Source organism: Syngnathus acus, chromosome 10, assembly GCF_901709675.1.
Source record: "Syngnathus acus chromosome 10, fSynAcu1.2, whole genome shotgun sequence".
Taxonomy (NCBI): Eukaryota; Metazoa; Chordata; class Actinopteri; order Syngnathiformes; family Syngnathidae; genus Syngnathus; species Syngnathus acus.
Window position 1 is genome coordinate 20,548,346 of NC_051095.1, and position 22,836 is coordinate 20,571,181.

The 22,836-nt window shown below is 40.0% G+C and overlaps 1 protein-coding gene across 1 annotated transcript; it reads right to left on the reverse strand.

The window, feature by feature from the left end:
- Nucleotides 1–1,375: 1,375 nt before the first annotated feature.
- On the reverse strand, nucleotides 1,376–18,867 carry si:ch211-159i8.4 (matrix-remodeling-associated protein 5). Its single transcript, XM_037261000.1, has 17 exons — nucleotides 18,540–18,867; nucleotides 16,951–17,074; nucleotides 16,631–16,767; nucleotides 12,829–12,958; nucleotides 11,898–12,136; nucleotides 11,431–11,582; nucleotides 7,075–9,990; nucleotides 6,723–6,943; nucleotides 6,241–6,511; nucleotides 6,027–6,170; nucleotides 5,332–5,850; nucleotides 5,059–5,230; nucleotides 4,698–4,958; nucleotides 4,439–4,565; nucleotides 4,191–4,271; nucleotides 2,946–4,092; nucleotides 1,376–2,862 (listed from the first exon to the last, which is right to left on the reverse strand). Exons 2-17 carry the CDS (start codon nucleotides 17,035–17,037, stop codon nucleotides 2,309–2,311), a joined length of 7,158 nt encoding a protein of 2,385 aa, XP_037116895.1. The 5' UTR covers nucleotides 17,038–17,074; nucleotides 18,540–18,867; the 3' UTR covers nucleotides 1,376–2,308.
- Nucleotides 18,868–22,836: the final 3,969 nt, after the last annotated feature.

Here is a 22,836-nt window from a genome sequence, read left to right on the forward strand (position 1 = left end):
TTCTTTCTCAAAGCGACAAACATAATCTCCCAGTAACACACACGCACACACACACACACGCGCGCACACACACACAAGCTGTGAAGAACAGGCCTAACATTTTTGTCTGACAAAGCTCCCTTCTTCCTTGGTCAAAGACTTATTTGTCTGAAAACGAGACAGTGGGAGACATTCACGTTCTGGTCAAAACTAACAGTTAAATTGAACACACATTGGGCACAACACATCACTTTGATTTATTTTGCTCTTATTTATTGAAACACTTAGTTGTTATATATATATATATATATACTTTCTTATACTTATATATACATACTTTCATATGAATTATATATAATTACACTTCTACATACTAATAAACACAAAGTCAGTTTTAATACAATTATTTAATCAAATATGTGGACTATGTGGTCAGTAAACAAGAAGAAATTATTTTGGTTGAACCACAAACATTAACCTCTAAGTGGTGCTAAAGGAAAAGATAAGACATGCGTACGACTGTATTGCTGATGAGTAACAGACATTTATCATCTACAAGCAAATACATAACAAGTCAGTAAGAAAAAGCACAAAATTGAAAAAAATGAAAGATTTTTTTTTTTTAATTGAGTATGCACAATGTATGAACCCAGTACATGAACAATGTGTAGGGATTTATTTTTACCATTTAAGGTAGTATGCGACAGAAAGACAGAAGGCAGTGCTTCTCAATTATTTTCTGTTATGCCTCCCCAGGAAGAACAAAACATTTCATGTCCCCCCCCCAACTCTCCTCAGTGACTAGAAATAGTATCATTTGTCTCTAAAAATGTAATAAGTACGCCTCAGCATAACATTGTATCCTAATAAATATGTTCCCTGGGGTCACACGCATCCCCCTGGTATCACACCCCCCACCCACTCAGAGAGTAATAAATGGTAATAAAAAATGATAGTAATATCTCTATTTTTTTAAAGGTGAACTCAGTTTTTAATTTAGTATTGACACATAAAGTCGATGCGCAACTTGTCTTTGCGGGCCACATAAAATGATGTGGCAGGCTGTACTTGGCCCCGGGCCTTGAGTTTGACACCTATGCCTTAAGGGAATGGCTCATGCTCCAGATTCATGATGGCACAGTCCGTAAACCAGGAAGTAGCTTGCTAACTATCCATGGAGAAATAAACACAAATATGATGCTCCTCTTAAGTTTTGCACTTTCATTCAGAGTTCTGCTTTGTAAAAGGGTTATTCTTCATTAAAATATAGATAGATAATTTAAACACACATGCAAAGCTACTACTGTAACTTTGTGCTGCCACTGTCTTTGAGGAGAATATTGATGTTTTGAAGGGTTTGTGTGAGTGCTTTAGGGCTGTAAAAAAACATTTGCCCTCTTCTCAACTTTTTTTTTAATAGTTTTTCCACATTAATGTTTAAAATCACCAAACAAAGGCAAACATCTGACAATGATAATCAAATTAAACATAGACAGTTTATATCAGGGGTGCATGATTACGAGGACCCAAATGCAGGGAAGCAGAAAGAGCAAGATAGATCAAACAACATTTATTTAAAATAAACACGAGCAAAGTAGTGATGAAAACAAAACTCAAAGTAGTAAAACATCAGGAGCAAAATGGCACAGCAATGAACCCACAAGGACTGAAAGGAAATGAGGAACTCAATACAAGCTGACAAGACCACAAGGAGCATCTGGACAAGACACAAAAGGTTGGAGGAGCTAGTTGGGTTACACACGGGATCACAGACAAGGTGACAGAGACATTGACCCAAAAGGACTCCAGGAAAACTAAATTCTAAATCAAAACAGATCATGACACTTTATGAAAGCAGCAAAACTATCCCACAACGTATTAATTTAAAATTTTAAATGTGGGCAAATACTTTTCATGGCACTATATATAAGTTTTTAATTTTCTTCATTTACAAAAGAGCTCAGAATTTTCCCCACTTCTGTTACATCAAACGGGTCCCTGTTCTTACAAGGCGTGTCCATTCTTACAATACAGCTTTCATTTAAAATTAACTTTGTTGAAAAAAAAAACCCCAGATGCAAATCTAGAACATGTAACCAAAACTGAGAAGTTGCCTTGTGAGTCAAGATGCATTTGTAGGTGTACAAAGCCATAATGACTTGAGGAAAAAAATATCAAGAATGAAGCTGCCTCGTTACAGTGGCTTGTCTCTAGGGCATCCTTATATGAATAGTATAGGACAGTAACTTCCTTATGGACAAATCCTTTGACTATTAAGAGCATTTCTTCACCCCATGTTTCCGGAATAGGAAATGTGTCAACATGTCCCTCACATCACTTGTAGGTATGTAGATTTAAAATCTGTTCCAAGAGCATTTTTGGCATTGCATTTGTAGATACCAGAGTTCATGAGCACTGGATTCTGTATGACCAAGCTACCCTCCTCTGTCATGTGGATCCCTCCTTGAACTATGTAGCGGTTATGTGGAACCAGCGTAGTACGGCCAGGTAAAGTCCAGGAGATTTCCGGCTTGGGTATACCTGTAGCAACACAATTTAACTTAACAGGTGATCCTCTGTTCACTCTGGTAATGGAGGACAGCATACTAGTGATGCGTGGTGGATGAACCATTACTGTGATAGGGTACGATAACGATGATGTGCCAAAAGCGTTGGAGGCTTTGCAGATGTATGTCCCTTTGTCAAAAGTTGCAATCTGTCTCATTTGGAGGGTCCCATTGGCAAGAAATGTAACTCGACCAATAGACTGAGGTTTATCCAAAGTGAAGCCATTGGGCAGGGTCCATGTGATCGATGCCTGCGGCCAGCCATCAACAGTACAATGTAAGTTGAGAGTTTGGCCATAGGTGATTTTTATTCCACCTGTAAAATGAAAATACAACAGCACTACAAGAAGATCTGACCCAAAGATAATGAATAAAAAATGAAAAATATGCTGTACCTACCTGTTGACCCTCTAATCACTGGCTTCCTTCCTGCTTCCAGTGCATAACGCTTCTCTGCTTGACCAGCCACATTCTTTGCTAAGCACCTGTAAACTCCCTTATCACTTGCAGCCAGTTGCGAGATCCACAAAGTCCCGTTATTATGATGATGGGCAAAGCGTTGTAGTCTAACACCAGGCATAAGTATCGTCCCATTAGGTAGCAACCATACATACTCTGGGCTTGGTTTTCCACGGGCAGTGCACTGCAGTTGCAATTCTCCACCATTATGTTTAATTGATAGGAGTTCAATATTAGGAACAGCAAAACTTGGTTTCTCGGCTATTGATGCCACGTCCAATTCAACTGATAGGGATGCTTCACCTAGATGGTTTTTGGCCAGACACATGTATTGTCCTTCATCTGTTTTTCTCACTCCTCTCACTTCCAAACTACCATTTTGATGTACTTGAAAGCGACCACTGAGATAGGAAAGTTGTAGCGATTGGCCGTAAGGAGTAACCCACCAAACCCTTGGCTCAGGTTTCCCTTCAACCTTGCAATCTAATAATACAGTTTGATAAGAAATGCCTACCACCTTTTTGGCACTCTTGCCTTCGTTGCCATTGATAAAAGGTTCCCTGGATTCAACCTCAAGAATCACGTTTTTTATGTCGTCACCGGCAGAATTTCGTGCCACACAGGCATATTTCCCTTCATCAGTTAGTGTTACTTTTTTAACTATTAACATGCCATTTTGCATGACCTCAAATTTGTCTGATGACATTGGAATCGCATCATTCTGCGGTGAGATCCAAATGATTTGTGGTGTAGGTTCACCAGTAGCTTGACAACTTAGTTGAGCTACTGCTCCATACTTCACTGTGACCAGAGATTGAAATTTGAAACTAATTCTTGGGGGATTCGGGCCAACCTTGACACTAACTTTTCTCTCATCTTTACCTAGTTTATTCTTGGCAAAGCAAGTGTAGTCACCCTCATCTTTTTTGTCCATCTGCTGAAGAAGTAATGTTCCATTGCCAAAAATAACATAGCGATGGTTGTTATCGCCACTGTCATCAGACTGAAGGGCATTGTTGATTAGCGTTCCATCTGGTAGACTCCAGGAGACTTCTGGATCTGGGAGGCCAGTTGCAACACAATCAACCTAAGAGAGACACAACACACATATTTGAATATTCATTCGTTATTTTCCCTTGATGCTCCTCAACCACAGTACGACAACCTGTTCCATTTAGATAGTACCTGGACTTTTTCTCCAAAGTTTACTCTCGGTTGTGTTGTTCTCACATGTTCAATTCTAGGCGGGGTCATCAAGACATCCACCTATACATACATATGTAATGAATGAAAGAGTGATGAGATCTACATTTTTTCTTCACATTGTCTACTGCCTCTGATACATGTTTGATTGTTGAGCGGATATAGGAAAAATACAGGTAATTACCAATAAATATACACAGTTTTAGATATAATCTCTGTCCTAATCATACCCGAAAGACCTCCATGTCCTCTCCATTCGGTCGCTGAAAAAAGCACAGATAATTTCCACCATCCAGCTCTGTTAGCTGAAGTATCCTCAGAGTCCCATTTCGGAAAACTTTAATAGGTCTCTCGGGACTGGAAGCAGATGGAAAGAAGAAATTATCTAAAGATTACAAGATTTACTCAAGTCTAATAGCATTTAAAAATGTTATAATTATAACGCTCTTGTATTGATTCATCAGGTTTCCCACTGGGTATTTTTGTAACCTGTAGTGATGCTCCATGATAGTTTTAGAGGGCAGCTGCCAGAAGGTCCCCCTTGGGGAGCCAATTGATTCTGGACAGTGTAAGTAGACAGCAGAACCATACATAGCAGAAACTGAGTGCTGGCGAGATGGCACTGCATGATGATGAGTAGCAGGGAAAGGAAGAGGAGGATAACGGATATGTGAGGAGGAATCTGCCCGCACTTCAAGACGGATGGTTCTTTTTGCAATGCCCACCGTGTTTGTGGCCAAACACTCGTACCTGTGTGGACGGCAAAACGGACAATAACATGATGAATATATAATTGTCTTGACGTAATTTGTACAGTATGTCTACTAAGACAAATACATCCATCCCATACCTCCCTGCATCAGATGGTGAGACATTCTTGAAATATAGTGTCCCATTAGGAAAGACAAAGAGCTTATGTCCCAAAAACTGTGATGGCTTGACATGGATCCCTGATGGCAGTGTCCACTTCAAAGTGGGCAAAGGTTCTCCCTTCGTGGAGCAATGAACATATACATTCCTCCCTGGGCAGATGTAATTAGATGATGAATTGTATATAGAATATTTTCTACTCACCAAGCTACAAGTGATAGGACATTATGGGCATTTGTTTTGCATGCAATACCTGTCGGAATGATCACAGTGTCACTTGCAGCTTCACTGATGCTTGGAGGCAAAGCTGCAACATGAAGATGATAAGTAATTGTATCCGCACCAGCTGCATTACTTGCAATGCATTTATAGTCTCCTTTACTGGAGAAATTGGTTGACTGTATTTGCAGTGTCCCATTCTCAAGTAGAGACATATGAGAGATAGGAGTATGAATGGTCCCAATTTCTCGAACAAATGTTCCATCCGGTAGAATCCAGGAAATTTGAGCTGGGGGTTTTCCAGAAGCAAGGCAGTCAAGTGTCACAGTTTTCCCTAAATAGTTTGGTATCTCTGTCGACCTGGGAGGTTGGATCTTGGGGGCCTCAGTTTGAACTGCTAAGGTAATAACCATGCGATCTGATCCAAACTTATTCTGGGCAGTGCAGAGATACTGGCCTCTATCCTGTAGCTGGACTGTTTTAATTACAAAAGTTCCATCTTGGAAGACTTCAAACCGAGAACCATGCTTGGTGTTGGCTGGAATGGTGGCACCTGCGGAGAGAAAACAAATAAAGGAAGGAAATCAATGAGTGGACCACATGAAGAAGAGCCCAATGTTCATATTAATTTAAAGTTGCATAAAATGTCAACATTCTCAAATTTAGGAGATTGCAAATTACTTCAAATGATGCTGCTGTACTCATTTCTTTATCATTTTCTAATTCTACCTGTGGATACTTTTGTCCATGTGATGCTTGGCTCGGGATTCCCTGTTGCTTTACAATGTAGGACAGCATCACCCTCTGCCAGGACTGACACACTGGCTTTGTTCACTGTAGTGATACGGGATTTGGCCCCACCAGCACCAGCTCCTAACAGCATCACTTCAATTAAAATACTTGATACATTGTTCAATATAATGAAGAAAATTTAGATGCATACCTCGAACATGCCACTGATCCCCATGTTGTAATCCTGAGCTGGTAGGATGGGGAGAGTGTGGGGTCAGATTAAAACCAGAGGCGGAAGATGCTGTTGATTTGGCTGGGTTTGTAGTTAGTTGGGCAGAGGAGCGTGTCGGCACTGGTCTGAGGTGGGAAGGTCTGGTGAGGGGTATGGCACTGGGTTGAATGGGGTTCTGAGGGTTGTTGTGGTTTATGAGCGGTTTGAGTGTCACTAATTTTCCTAGCTGAGAAAGACGATCAATATATGCCTGAAAAAATGTACATGGACAGAACAATTAGTAAAAACCTGAAATTTATGCTCCATTGTGATCACTGTGCCAAAGTTTACCATTGTATTTGTTGTTGCAGCAATAGTCAGGATGATGATGAGACATGTGATGTAATATGTATGCTAATTATTTTATGCATGGGACTAAGCAATCATTTTTACACCCGCTAACCACCACACTTGTAGCCTACCTGTCGGTATCTGTTTCTCAGCTTTGATAGTAACAGTTGATTTCTGACTTGAGTCCTGACATCAAAAGGATTATTTTGTTGGGAAGAATTAATCATTGTTGGCTTGATAATGTTGCTTGTGGGTTCCACTGTTTTAGCTGTGATCTCTGGTTTGTTGGTGCTAACTGGGCTTTGAGCCCTTCCACGTGGGAAAAGCTCGGTTTCACGTGTGGGCACAGCACCTGGAAGAGAGAGAAAACCTGTGGCCTAGACACGTACCACCAATCCAGCGTGATATGTATGATCCAGTTTAATTGGCATGACTTACATTAAACTATTTACTGTATGATCAATCAGAAACATGTTTACCTACCTTGCTTGGGAGGTGGAAAAGACTCTGGCCTCTGCCAACGAGGATAGATAGGGTAGTGATGGTTTGAAGGCCAGTAGGAAGTTGGTGGAATGCGGGGAGGCAGTGGTGGCCTACTGATATCTCCCAGCTTTTCTGGATTTCTGTCTTGATGTATTTGTGGCACCTGAGCAGAGTTTGGTTGCTCTTTTCTTTGGTTGTGCCAGTGTAACCAGGGGTGAATTGGAACGGTGGGAACATAAGGCTTTTCAGGCTTTGCTCCTGCTTTATCCACCTCTTCAGTGTCCGTATGAATGTTGTCATCTTTGGTATTTTCTCTGTTGAAATGAAAAGTTTTGAAGGTCTCTTTGATTGAAGAGACTTGGGTTTGTGTATTTTGTTCCATGGATGGTTGAATGGTTGGCTTTGGTGTCTGGGATGTTGAAAGTATGTTATGCCATGTATTGTAACTCTTTGTGACCAACTCGTTCTTAGATGATTCCCTCACCATCTGAAGCTCTGTGGTTTCTTGTTCTCTAATTGGTTTTAACCCTCTCTCCATCTCACTTTTTCCTGTCATAATTTCCACATCCCTCCCTGCTGATATATTTTTAATTGCATTCACTTGCTCTATTTTCACATCAGTCCTTTCATTGTGAAGAGAAATGGCTTCTATCTTTGGAGGAATAGTTGTTTTTGGATGAGGTAAAACATGTGTTTCTGACAAATTCTCTAATTTGGCTTCTATGTCTTTTACTAATTGAGAAGCTGAATGATCCAGAACTGTAAGATGACTTTTGGATTCTTTTCTTTTGTGCGTGCTTCCACCATCCTCATTACCACTAACTTTCTCTGTCTGATCGTAACTGTTGACAATAGTTTCTTCGGGTATTGTCCAACTAGAGGTGGTGGTAGTAATAATTGTGGCCGTTGGTGGGATAAAAGTAGATTTGAGCATAGTAGATGAATGAAAAACTGATTTGGGGTCAGGATGAATTCTTCTCATAGGTGGTTTTCTTCGTCTAAAAGGTGGTCTTCTTCGGTTTGAGTGACCAGGAACATATTTCCTGTTACCTAATCCATGTTGCCGGTTTTCTGCTTTTTCAACTTGGGTTCTGATGACTGAAGTTTCTCCATTGCTTTTTTCTGTAATTCTACTTACATGGTTAAGGGATGTCACTGTACTTCTGTCAAATGGAGTCTGTGAAGTTCTGGGTTGTGTTTCTTTTGCTGCATACGCAGAAATAGTTGTAATTGGTTCATTGTTCGCAGTTGTGTAGGAAGAAATAGTTGCTGCAGGGTTGAGAAAACTGTCTGGGGCAATCACAGTGGTAGAATACGGTAACGCCAATTCTGAGGCCTGTGCAATGGGTAATTTAGCATTGGCTTGAGCCAAAACTTGTGCCCAGTAATTTGGATCCAATGTCTTCGCAACAATGGTAGGTTTTCGTTTAAAATCTTTCTTTGGGCTTTTGTTTGGAAACAAACCAGGATTCCTTCGCTGGGTTCCGACCGTAGAAACCTGTGTTGCAAAAGGGCGAGTAATTTCTTGGTAATCTCCCGCCGAACCCTCTTCTGTTTCAGCGTTTAAGATTTGCTGCTCTGTTTCTGTCTGTACTTCAGAGTTTTCAGAGACCTTTTCCCCTGTCACTTCCACCACGTGTGACAGCATGTCAACTCCATAGAGATTTGAGGCCAAACAACTGTATTCCCCTGAATCTTCTTCCATCAACTTCCTCACCACCAAAGTACCATTTTCCATGACTGTTGCTTTTCTTGTCTTTTGTGTGGGAAGAAGTACTTTGTTTGTGGGCATGTACCACACAGTTTGACTGGGCTGTGCTGATGTCACCTCACATGGGAGTGAGATCGAACCTCCCTTTCCAACAGTAATTTTCTGTCCATTGAAAGTGGTGGGGCTTGGTGATCGTTCTTTAACAGTAAGCCTCAAAGACACCAAATCCACCCCTGCTTTTGTTCTGATCATACAGTGATAGAGACCAGAGTCAGATTGTGATGTATTCATGATCAGAAGATCCCCCTTGTCATCAATTTTGAGTTTTTCAGACACACCCTCCACAATGGACAAATCTGGAAGCATCCACTCCACTTTTACCTCCTGTCCTGAAGTGACAACACTACATTTTAAGTTAACCTTTGACCCTTCAAGAACAGAATTGACCCGCCATGCAGTACCACGGTGAATCATTGCCCAAGAGGAAGAAAGGTCAGTGGCATCCTGCTGCCCTCTGTGGCTGCTGATTTTTTGGGTGATTATGGTTGTAAAATCCATAACCAGTTTCTTGGTTGTTGTTTGTTGTCTATTAAGCTTTAATGTGACACTGTGTTGAAGCAGCCATGCTGGTTCTGCCACCAAATATCCTTTTAAGTCTGTGAAATAAGGAGAATTTTCATTTGCAACTTGAGCATATTGATACGTTTTTCTGCTAGTGTTCGCTCTTTCTTGCCCTCGTTCCAAGATAGCAGGACTTTCATAGTAATACGCAACCAGTTGCCAAAGATTTTGCAATTTTTCCCGATCAATCTCACACTCCAGGATGGTTGCTAATGATACATTGACAGTAAGGCCTTGAACTGATCGTGGATTCACTGTCCAGTTTATATGAGAACTGTCTCCTGGGTGGCGCATATCACAGTCCACATGAGCATTATTCCCATGAATATCTGAGAGAACAAAACTTAGGTGGCCTAAGGGCTTTTCAAAGTCTCGGGTATATGGGAGGTCGGGCTCTGTGTCAGATTCAGCCCACACAGGGTTGTCCCGCAGTTTGAGGGAAGAGCGAAGAGCTGGTCTTTCACAGGCAAGCTGATCTTCACTTAATCCGAGCAATTTGGTGCCGTTCAGGGATTGGGGAGAGAAACACTGAGGGCAAACCTCTGTTGTGCTTGTCTCACGGTCCTTTTTACACTTTATGACACCTGGAAACAAGAAGAGGCGAGATCAATTAACTTTTTAAAGTATCTATTATTGTTAAATGTAATGGAGGAAAATAGGTAGGAAGGATGCAGTGATGGTCACTGAAAGCCTAACATTCTGAAATACATTTGTTGTTTGTCAGATAGATGCAAAAATTATACCCAGACAAAACTCCCTAAATTCGTCTCACATATAATACACATCTATGTACTGTTTGTAAATGTTGAGGAACCAAAAGGTTACTTTTGTTACACTTTAAGATGATCAGTCTCAACATGCGATCAACAAAGTCTCAGATTTGTTAAATAACATTATCTATCTATCTATCTATCTATCTATCTATCTATCTATCTATCTATCTATCTATCTATCTATCTATCTATCTATCTATCTATCTATCTATCTATCTATCTATCTATCTATCTATCTATCTATCCATCCATCCATCCATCCATCCATCCATCCATCCATCCACAATTAATCCAACAACAATTATGAGTAATAATTAAATTAGTTTCAAAACAAAGGTGAGGGATGAAATAACTTATGCGGGTTGTACTTTCAAGATTCTTGGGTTCCAATATTTTTGCATTGTTGCTCTTGCAACCTTGATCAAGCTTTGGTTTTGTGAATTTAGTACTTTCGGTAAACAGAACTCCAGACTAATAGTGGCATTTTCCCCCTAAAATGTAGTGCAACTAATATTTTAATCTACTCATTCATGTGTGAAAAACAGATTACTTTTGTTTGTTTTTAAATTATTTTTTGTTGTTAGTGGTTGCTGACATATTTCTGCTCCATATTCAGTAATATAGTTAAAAATCAGTGGGCAATTGAATATTTACCGTATTTTCCGGACTATAAGGCGCACCTAAAAACCTAGAATTTTCTCAAAAGCCGACAGTGCGCCTTATAGTCCGGTGCGCCTTATATATGGACCAAATTCCTCAATTTAAACTGGCCCGAAGCATTGTGTCATGAAATCAATCATAAGTGGCCCGCTGAAGACTATGAATCATGAATCAAAAAGACTATGGATCATTATTTTGTGATTATAAAGTAATTTGTTGCGTCTGAAGTTGAAATAGAAAAGATAAAATGGAGAATGATTTGATTTGGATTAAAAATCTGACATGATGCATTAATGGTGCGCCTTATAGTCCGGTGCGCCTTATATAAGGACAAAGTTTTAAAATGGGCCATTCATTGAAGGTGCGCCTTATAGTCCGGTGCGCCTTATAGTCCGGAAAATACGGTACTCAAGTTTGGGTCAGTTTAATTCAGTCGATTTGTGATTCATGTACGTAAGCGTAAACAAGCTCATCAAAATAACTTCATAGTCTCCTATAATGTTTTGTGTTGAAATACAAAAACATGCAGGCTGAGCTATTTCAGTCCAATGCGAGTCCAATGAGGGTTGTGAATATCTTTTTATACGATACCTTCGTGTGTTGCGCTCCACTGTATCAACCAGTGAAGTTGACAATCACAGGTCCAGGGGTTACCATGAAGAGAGAGAATTTCCAGTCTCGGCGATGTGTACAGTACAGTCGCAGGGAGCTGTTCCAACATATTATCTGAAAGGTGTAAATGCCTGAGACAAAAATAAATGAAAACAGGCAAGAACTTTAAAGGCCATGGAAATGCAAAGTGGCCGGAAACTGGGATGGGTAGGGTAAAAACAAGCCCGGTAAGGTGTTTGGCACAAGTTTCCTTGTTTCAAATATTTGTGTGTAAAAAAAACTTTGTGACGCTAACAAAATACATTTTGTAATTGCTTGACATGAACTATAGGGATTACTTAATACCAATAAAGAGACATTATCAGTTTATTTTATTTTCATTAATTTTGATATTGTACCTTCAAAAACAGGCCAAGCGCAGGTATTGTCTGTTTTTGTTTACTTACTTGAGGCCAGAGGTCCAAAAGTTCCCTAGAAGTGACACTGTAATGAAAGTATGAGGATGGATCTCTTTGAGAAGATTCCCCTCCAGTTGTAGTAGTTTGAGTGAAGTCAAACCCGTAAAAGAATATGGCTCGATAAAGCGGATGAGGTTGTGGTCCAGATGCAGGCGAACCAGACCCACTAGACCCTCGAACAGTCCAGGTTTCACTATTGTTAGCTTGTTATAACTCAGTTTCAATATCTGAAAAAATACAAAATTCATGTTACTCAAAAAGTGGCCCATTAAACAAAGTTCACAAAATGTTCAAACAGTCTTATTTCAATTTAATCTCTGGATAAACTTTGCTCGTGTGTGTGTGTGTGTGCGTGTGTGTGTGCCTGTGTGTGCGTGCGTGCATGCGTGTGTGTGTGCGTGTGTGCGTTTGCATGTGCGTCGAAGCGAGTAAAATCGAGATCTAGGTGTACCTATATATATATTACTCCTTGACGTTATCAATTACCGTATTTTCCGCACTATAAGGCGCACCTAAAAACCTCACATTTTCTCAAAAGCCGACAATGCGCCTTATATATGGACCAATATGGATTCGTGGATGAGGACTAATTTATTAAAGTAAGCTTTACGTGTTTATTTTGTGTGTTGTGTGATATTAACGTTTGAGCAACGTTGAGTTATTGATATATTGTTATTGTTTTCACTCTTTCGAGTGTTACTATATTGTGATTGCATTAACGTTTGAGCAAGGTTGAGTTATTTATTCTATGCGCCTTATAATCCGGTGCGCCTTATATACTATGAACAAAGTTTTAAAATGGGCCATTCATTGAAGGTGCGCTTTATAATCCGGTGCGCCCTATAGTGCGGAAAATACGGTACAATGGGTGGTTTCTGATAACAAGAGTAATGGTGTAACACACTCTCATATACAGTACCTGTAGTGACCGCAAGCTGTAAAATGCTCCTGAGTGGATTACGCTTATGTCGTTACCATGCATCAAGAGCATTTCTAGTTGCCGTAGAGTCCTGAAGTCTGATGCCTCCACCTCAGTCAAGCTATTATATCTGTAAGCAAGAGAGCAAAATGTTTACCTGTTGGTAGGATAGAAGGGGCACTCCGAGTGTGGGCCGCATATGGCCATCCACTTTCCCACCATAGATATTCGCCACTACAAATAGTGAGTGAAAACCATTTCTATGTTGGCCTGTTGTGCCTCATGTTAATGACGGTAACATGCTGTAAAGCAGCAGGAGTACGTGTGAATAAAGCTTTGGCTCATAATCATACCAACAATTCAAATACAAAGAGCTATTGAAAAACCTGTGTATTCTCCAACTTTCAGCACATTAAAAATAAGTATATCTTTCTAAGAGTCATGCTGAGTACAACACAGAACAACACCGCCAAATCAAAGAAGAAGAACTTTGAGTGTACTGAGAAGAAATGATACTGTCCAGTAAGTTCACTACTATGTAATTGCCAATTTCTAAACGAGAAACAGGAGATGGCTTGCTCCCTCCCGTTCAATGGAGACAGCAACACTGCCTCCCGGACACGTCTACAATTCATTTTTCTTGCAGGTAAATACTGTATCTCTGTTGCTCTCACAGAGATATGCTGCAAGCAAACAGAGGTTTGACACTTTTACCAACATTATTAATGACGAAAAGTACCGAAAGAGTAAAGTAAATAGGATAACCCATGTAGTTTCTGGGCCAAATTCAAAGTTAATTCCTGACACACTGGAAAAATAACATATTTGCTCCTATGTTGTTATTATTACAGCTGCTTTCTATAAGAGCCTCAGCATTATTCAGTGGGAGGATAAATATTAAGAGCTGAATTTATTTATTGATGTATTTCCATAACAAAGTCCAACTATAATAAAAGTAAACAAAACCGTCCAACAATGTAAATACAACCCACAGAATATGCCTCGTATGAATGTATACCAAAGCTGTGCGTTTGAACTATGGATAAGTGGGTGGTCTGGTGTTTTGAAAACTCCATTATGTCAGTTCCCTGAAGGTCTGGTCTCCCTCCAAATGTCTGGTCTGCTGATGTGCTCTCATGATTCCTGTAGGATTGTACTCTGCACCACGTAAACACGCACACAGCACAAATTAATGACATACAATTACCATGAAATACTTACTTAACATGAGAGTCATTCACCGGTAAATGATTAATTCAACCTGAGGGAACCTCAGCTTTGCTAGCATGAGAAACTTAGGGCCTCTCCAGATTGCACCGGTCTCTTTATATTTGTTGCAAATGTGTTATCTCCTTACATGACTCGTTCAGTAAAAGCACAGTTTGAGTCAATTGCAGTGTGAATCAAACGACATGCTGCCTCGATGAGTGATGTACCACATTTCTAGTGTGTGCTGAGCAGTTTGCTTGTAAAACTCATCAATATGCCACTTGAGAATGAAACATTTCAAAGGCCTTAAAAGAGAAGAGCAGTTTTCAATGCCATAGTACTCAAATACCATCTTAAACCTGCCATACTTAAGGCAAAGTTGTATAGCAACAACTTACTGACTTTCTCCTGTCTAAAAATAATATGATTGATATAAATGTCGAACTGTAACCAAGTCAGACCAATTGGCCATAACTTGTGTCGTTGCCCAGGGATCTATCCTGAGTCCTCTGTTGTTCAGTCTGTACAATTTTAGGCCAATTGATATGCAGTTTACAGCTACCACAACTTTACATATGACACACATATAGTATGTGTCACTGTTGGGCCAGTTTATTCTCCCTGTCAGATCAGATCAGAACCATCTCGGCTTCTGAAAACCTCAAGGAGTTATCTCTTGCAGACAGGACTTAACGCTAACAGTGTTAAAATTGAAGTTTTATTTTCACTCATTGCTATTAAACGATGTGATAAAGGATTTTTCCCTCTTGTAATTTTACGAAGCTGTAAAGTACTTATGTACGAACCGTGCTCTACAAATGAACTTGCCTTGCCCACGTGTGTGTCCTGCCCTCCCCTCTTTCTTGTGCTCACCTGCCTCCATTGTGCCTCTGCACACCTGTTCCTTGACATTCACGATTACATCGGGTAATAAACCTTGTCTCATTCTCTCGTCATCAGTTTTTTCCATCATTATTTTGATACTGTTGCCATTACTGACTGTCTTCCATTTTACTAAACCCTAGCTGTTGAGAGAGAGGGGAGGGGGAATGGAAGGAGAGGGAGAGCGGGTCACTAGATGAACAGCAATTCCCCATTGTGTCTCAACCAATGTCGGAGCAGCTGCTGGCACCTGTTGTTGCTACTGCTGAGGAGCCTATGCAACTGTGCAGAACTGAAATCTCCTCCAGAGGAATGTCATGCTTCTTCTGCAGACAGCTAGGCCCATAGAGGAACTGTACTGTTGGTCACGGCGAGTTCTGTCCACAGAGTGAGTGGTGGCATGTCAGAACTTGAGAATGGAAAATCCTGCCCATGTTTTAGCCAAAGATAGGCTTTTTCTGATTGTACTTTCCATATTAATGATTCTGATTCTAGTTATGATTTTATAAGGTCTATCGTCATGAGGCAGCTTTACTTTAGAAATGTTTCAGTGAATGCAGAAAATAAAGTTAATGCAGTGGACAGCAGTTATTATGGGACACACAATCACTCCCAACATTATCATTTATGAGTGAATTATTTTTAACACCATGAATTACAATCTAATTTTAATTGGCGGAACTTACATAACCCCCATATTAACTGGTCCTTGGGACAAGTTATTTCATTCTCTACCCAAGGACCTCAGTTCATCACTATAGTCTCCACATGTTATGAAGACCTTAAGGTAAAAAAAATTTCGGAAGCTAAAGCTAACAATTTACACCCCATAGACACTGATTCCGGTCCTCAGGGTCCGGTGCATATTTTCTATATCTCCCTGGTGCAACACCTCTAATCAGAATGATGAGATAATCATCAAGATCTGCAGAAGCTGGATAATGATCCTGATCATTTGAATCACTCATATACCATGAGTGTGCCTGGATTGATATCTCCAAGAGGGAGATTGTTCTCTCTCTTTAGCTCCTGGCCATTTTATGAACGATATTACTCTAACAGATGTTTAAACCAACAAAAACATGATGCATGACAGGATTTTTAGCCTTGTTGTTTTTCATGGTAATTGTTTTTAGTCAACGTACGGTGTTTGATAGAGGTTTTGGTCTTTTATATTTGTACGGCTTCTAATTACAGGGTTATTTATCTACTGTATGAGACCATTGTACTGAAACTTTGAAACAGTATTATTTGTCTACTGTATGAGACCACTGTGCTGAAACCTTCATCCACTACGCAAAGACCCACATGGAAGTGATTAGGAGCTTTCCCCACTTCAGAGTCAGTTTGGAAGCACATGCTGCTGCTAAACCTTTAGCTCCTGGCTTTCAAACAAAAGTTGACATATTAAATGCACAGTGAGTTGTGGTTTGATTATCTTCCTGATTATATGTCAAATATAATGAGGGTTTAAAAATGCCATGAACTTTAATGAGAATAGAAAAACTGTAATGATTTATGGTCTCACATGTTGAGACAAGTACATACGCCATTTGAAATTTTACATACACCCAAAAAAGGTGTCTTCATTAAATAACTGTCATAAATGTAATGATAGTTTCTTTGATATAACCCACTGCAGATTCCAAAGTATTTCAGTTGCCCTGTTTAGATTTTCCAGAAGAGAACATTTTTAATGTCCAAGTCTTACCCCAGGTTGAGTCTCTCTGTGTCCTTAGGAAATGTTTTGGGTACAGCTGTGAGATGTCTGAATGTACAGTGAACATCTTTAACGCTTGGACAGCTACAAGTCTGAGGGCAGGAGGGTTCAGCATGTGCAGGGGAGGTCTGCAATAGGGGAGACATCAATACACCAAAAGTGAAATCATAGAACAAGCGTCAAATGAGCTTGGCAATGTAAAAGGACATGCATTTATGAAAACTTCCGTCTCGGTGCCCGACCGTTAATTTCAATTGAACATCAAGCAAGTTGAACTTTATTGAAACAGTTTATGTAATTACGCTATTTACCATGAGGCATAGTAGTGATGAGAGGAGAAGGGGAAAGCACACTGCAGCCAACCTGCAGAAGATCTTTATGCACCACCACAACGCCATAACTGAATCTCTGAGGATGCTCACGCCATTAATGCATCTGCAAAAAAAATGGGTAATTGATTAACATAATCCTTAATAAAAGTTCTGTACACAATCCAAACATGTATTATTAACGAGTCATAATATGGCAGCCAGATGTGCAATATTTTTCCCCAAAATGCATAATATTTGGTAAACTCTGCTTTGTGTAGTTTTATATTTCAAGTCTTCAATACCAGCAATTACAGCAAAATTGCTTCTGCTTACTACGTATTTGACAAGGTGAAACTTCACCGTCTTCAACCTCACCTCAAATATTTCTAGGACCATTTTGACACTACCGTAACTTTGAAGAGCAATAAAAAATCCAACTTGTCTCCACTATAAAGTGGTCTGGAATTGTCTTACGAGGTCAAAGCTCCATTTCTACATGGTCTTCCTCACTAATGATTTCACCAGGTTGGAGAGAGTGGGAGAGGACGGAAGTCGCAGAAGACAGTAAAAACAGAGTGCAGGATACAGGTTGCCAGTTTGGACAGAACAAAATGTGATCAGATATGATGGTCATGTTGAAATAAAAAGTAAAAGGATACACAAAAACAACAGGTGAGAAGATTCTTGCGCAACTCGACCAGACACTGTAAGATTTTCAGAAATCAAGATTTCAAAAACATTCACTCCTTTGTAACAGTAAACACAACGTACATGTGTTTACAAGGAACATGACTGGTCGAGCATTGACAATTAACATGGATTCATTTGAATTTAACTTTCTCACCTGAGTGTTATTGCTCACAGGCGTATTGTAGATGAAACAAAATCTTAGATATCTGCTGGAATTACATAAAACCTTTAGGAATGGAATATATAGAAAGGCTTTAGAAATGACCCCCATCTTGATGATTATTGATACTGACGCATTTACATTCCTGTGCAGTGCACACACTTCAGCCTGGTACTTCCTGGTAGCTGTTACCAGGGCCACACAGGGTGCAGCTGACTGGAGAGACTGAGCTGAGCTCATTTGTGGACCGGTTTTATGCTTCCAGGGAGCTGAGGGTGACCATGAGGAATCCCAGGAGAGTCAAAAATAGGGAAGCCCACACTCCAAAATCCTGGTCTAAGTCCAGGGATGTCATGAATGCATCTGAAGATGGCTTCTGATCAAATATTTATACAAAAAAAGTTATGTTGCCTGAAGATTTAAGGTGAGGCCGGCACGCTGTGATTTCAAACATGACAATGCTAGTTTATATTACAGCTTATGTTAAAATGAGCTCATAAGTCCTCATTAACCTGTCTGAGCAAGAATCACCTTTACGAGAATGTAAATTCAGATATTCAGATATTCCATCACAAACCAATTATTATAAAATGGGTACACAAAATTGTGCTTCTAAATCCTTTTCAGAACCAATTTAGCATTTTTTTCTCATATGGAAAACAAGTGACAATTCAAAGGTTTCTATGATTGCATTATCAAATTATATCTATGAATGAAATCAGGTTGAATACACACTCACCTGTAAATTCCTCCACTGGACAGCGCAGACTATTTCAAATGAAGACCCGAAACAAAGTCCTGGAGCTTTGACTGCGTCTTTGAAAGTTTCACAAGACGCAAGCAAGCATAAAAGTATCCAGTTGACGAGTTAGTCCGCTCTGCTGACTTGTTGCAGTCTGAGAAAAACCTCAGAGAACACAAGAAGGGATGGAGCTCTGTGAGTGTGTTTGGATTAGTTTGACCCTCTGTTGGTCCTCAAAGCATCTGGATTTGAGATTAGTTTCTTTCCTCCTTTCTGGTCCCATTTGGTGTGTTCAGACAGGAATGCTGCACTTCTCCATCCCCTCCTACACCTACGCTCCTTTCCTCCACCTCCCCAAAACTCCCCTTCTTCTCTCCACATCAGTCTGCTGGAAACATTAGGGCATTATTTTCCATTCTTTTTTTTCTTTCGTTTTACTCTCCCAGCTTGTTGTTGGCCAACTGTTGGAATCTCAGACATTGTTTCTCATGAAAATATTTTCCCTTGCTCCCAAAATAATTTCCAATATGCAAAGATTATTTTTGTGATTAACAATGCCTGGCCAAAACTTATTATTGAGAAGAGTGTGTCAGGTTAACAAAATCTTACAATATTGCACACAAGCCACAACATCATGTATCACATTTTTGGCTTTCATTAATCCCCAAGATTTGTTTTACACTCTCGCATTTGGTTAAACCTCGTCACAACCTCAAAACATGACGTCGGGATTTGAGCCTATTTTACTGCCACTGCTCCTCTCTTCCCCCACTATTGGAGAGGTCCTACGTGGTGATAAAGAAGAGTATAGCTGAGCTGGTGCTGTGGGACCGATCCTGAGGACAACCAATTGCCAAAAAAATCCCCAAAAATGATGTTGACTTCATGATACCATAATAATGCTTTGTTTTGAGGTAGTGTATTCATTTAGCAATATTTTTATTATTGTGGTTGATAGTTTATTTCTTTTTTTCAACTGTTGGATTTGATCCCACTAGGTAGTGTGCAGTTTAGCTCCGCTACTGCATAATGAATACTTGGGTTTGGCTAGTTGCATCTCATAAAAATCCAAAGGAATGGCTCTCTCCATAGCAAGGTTGCTGGCATTAAATAAATGCAGGCTCGAATCATAGCGTTTGATCTTGTTAGCACCATATGGAAACACTTACGTAAGCTGCTGACCTGTTTATTTGTCAAGCTCCAAACAAATCTGAATAGGCCTTTTGTCTCCAACCATTTCACTTTTGGAGGGGAAAGACCACACTGGACACCAACACTGGTTAAAGCTCTCAAAACATTATCTGGAAGCCTGTTGATTCACTTAAAATTGAAACTTTGCTCCAACTAACTACAGTGTATTAAAAAAGATACCATTTACTATTCTGCAAGGTTTTAAACCCCATTCCATGATTTGCTTCAAAATAACTGGAGTAATTTTGCTGGGTAAAAATGTTCATACTGTAAAAAGATCCAGAATAGTGACTCAGATCGATTTTGAGGAGAAATATTAAAATTTCGTCTGATCATCAGTATTTGATGTTTTCACTTATAGGGACATCAAGTTAAATTTAGATAAAAAAAAATGTTTACAGTTCATGTTGAAAATGCATTGCAGCACATACACGGTACTTTAATAATGCACGCTCTTATTCACTCACTGATACCAAACACCATGAAAACACAAGCACATTGTTGAGAAATGGCATATTTCATTATATGTATGCCAGATTTCTTGAATGATTTCATTAATAATTCTTTTCATCCTCAGGTCTATATTAAACAGAAGACAACTGTACATCACTCAACACTCTCTGTCCACACCTGCCTTGTATACACACACGCGCGCACAGACACACACACGCACACACGCACACACACACACACACACACACACGCACGCACACACGGAGGGCATAGAGACAGGCATACATGCATGTCAGTTGTCATCTCACCATAATAATGACCATGAACGCTGCCAATTTCAAAGCCTCTTACAACATTCTTTGTAAACTGATTTTGCCTAACAGAAACAAATGTAAAACTAAAAATGCCTGTGCAAAAGAAGTATAAAGGATGTGCTGGTGTGGTGTCGCAAGTGTGAATAACAAGCGACACATGGCTGATGACAAGGTGCAGCTCAGTGGCCTAGTGGTAGAGTGTCCGCCCTGAGACTGGAAGGTTGTGGGTTCAAACCCCGGCCAAAGACTATAAAAATGGGACCCATTGCCTCCCTGCTTGGCACTCAGCATTAAGGGTTGGAATTGGGGGGTTAGATCACCAACTGATTCCCGAGCGCGGCACCGCTGCTGCTGACTGCTCCCCTCTCCCCCAGGGGATGGATTAAAATCACACAGGGATGGGTTAAATGCAGAGGACAAATTTCACCACACCCAGATGTGTGTGTGACGATCATTGGGACTTTAATCTTTAATCTTTGAAACAGCTGCACCAATGCAAAGCTCTGGTCCTCACACTTTGTCAAGTTGGAATGTTCCTTGCAGTTCCTTGTGAACATACTTTACGCTGGCAAATAAGCTTCTTCTTCCACCATGTCAACGACTGCGCCTCTCACATGTCAATTTTAAGGGAACGAGAGGAGCCGTGGTGAATCAAGAGGTGAATCAAGTCAGTTTTGATCACACCCACAATGACGCAAAACACCAGATTTGACCATAACTGCACCAGGTTGCACAAAAACAGAGTCAGATACTATATCTCCACATTTGAATTTTCAAGTGAACTGTATGTACAGGTGAGTCATTTGAAGTGATGACAAGATTGTGCATCCTGTTTTGACAATGTTCACTACAGCTGTAATCTGAGCACGTATGTGCATTCTGAAACAGTGAATGCACATTCTATGGCATCTTATCCCACATCATCCATCTGCAAATATTTTTGTTTTGACAATGTACTGTATGGCAATGTCATGTGTTTATTGTGATTCTGTTCACTGGAAGTTCAGTGTACAGTCATGTTATTCTGTCTTAACTAGTTTATGTATGAGGACTTCCATCCCCAGCCACAAACTCTTCTTCTCATGAATGCTCACTTGAAGATCCATGATTCTACCCCCCATTTTTGCTTATTTATTAAAGGAAGCATCACAGTCATCATTGTTCACCATGTATGTGCTGTGTTGGACTAATACAAAATACAGATGAAGCGCAAAATACAACTATGTTGCACATCAAGCAAAAATTACAGGAAACATTTTAAGAGTCGTCGGAGAATGCACATCATTAACAGTTGGCTCTGCTGTGATTTGTTTGGCTGTCAGTCATGCTAAGTCACTTGCCAAATCATTACCAAAGGTTATCTCTCGTAATATATCACCTTTTATGGAGCATTATTTTGTCAATCTACTCTGATAGACATGAAGGGTAGCCAAACCCCAAGCATACATGACTCGCGGAAATAGATTTGAAATGTTAAAGAATCAGAATCAGCTTTATTGACCAAGTTTGTGCATGCCAAACAGGGAATTTGACCCCAGTTGATCTCAGTGTCTGTACAACATTTAAGTGACTAACAACATTCAGGTGACTAACAACATTTAAGTGACGAGAACAATGTGTTGTTTAAGGGAATGTGTTGCTCCTCTCCATATTTCTAAGCTTTCTTTATACGTAGTATAGTGAAAATGTTAAAACTGATTTTCATCTTGATTTTCATAGAGGTACAAGCTTTTTTGGAAATTGGCGGACTCCGTCCGCTGTGCTGGACGTTCCAGCGAACAAAGGGTATTTTATAGTGGCTGAAAGTACACTAAACTTTAGATTAGCTGCAAAGAGGTCTAAATTGTGGCACAGGCGGTGTAACAAAAGTTTGGTGAATTTGACCAAGGACAGATTCTGCACTCCGGGCACATGTGTGGTGGATCTCATTATACCCTCTGAATTATTGTAGAAATCAATTCATTGAATGCATTCTTATTATTATTATCTTGTCTCTATTTCCTGCATGGATTTCAGATAGGTAGACCGTTTGCCTCTCCAGTGCCGAATTGAAGGGAAATGAGCGGAGCCACTTCCATTGGTCATTGGCTATCGAATTCCACACTTTGTTTTTCCATCTATTTATGTATCTATCTTCAATAAGCCATACTGATACCATTGATACAGCCCAATAACTCCTGAGATTATTCATCTTCCACTGCAAGTATCAGATTTGGACAGCTTGGGCAAAATCCTATAATGTCTATTGCTCACCAGGTATCCAATCCCTCCCATGCAAAACCAAGGTGTCACAATAGGATTAAAGCAACAAGCACATCTGATGATACAGAGGGAAA

What these genes read in the sequence shown, in the direction of transcription:
- si:ch211-159i8.4 (XM_037261000.1), bottom strand. Translation starts at nt 17,037, where the DNA reads ATGGCGTTGTGGTGGTGCATAAAGATCTTCTGCAGGTTGGCTGCAGTG. An exon ending in ACAGCTTGCGGTCACTACAG is followed by an intron (nt 12,137 to 12,828) that starts GTACTGTATATG and finishes GTATTTTTTCAG; the next exon opens with ATATTGAAACTGAGTTATAA. An exon ending in TGAGAAACAGATACCGACAG is followed by an intron (nt 6,512 to 6,722) that starts GTAGGCTACAAG and finishes ACATTTTTTCAG; the next exon opens with GCATATATTGATCGTCTTTC.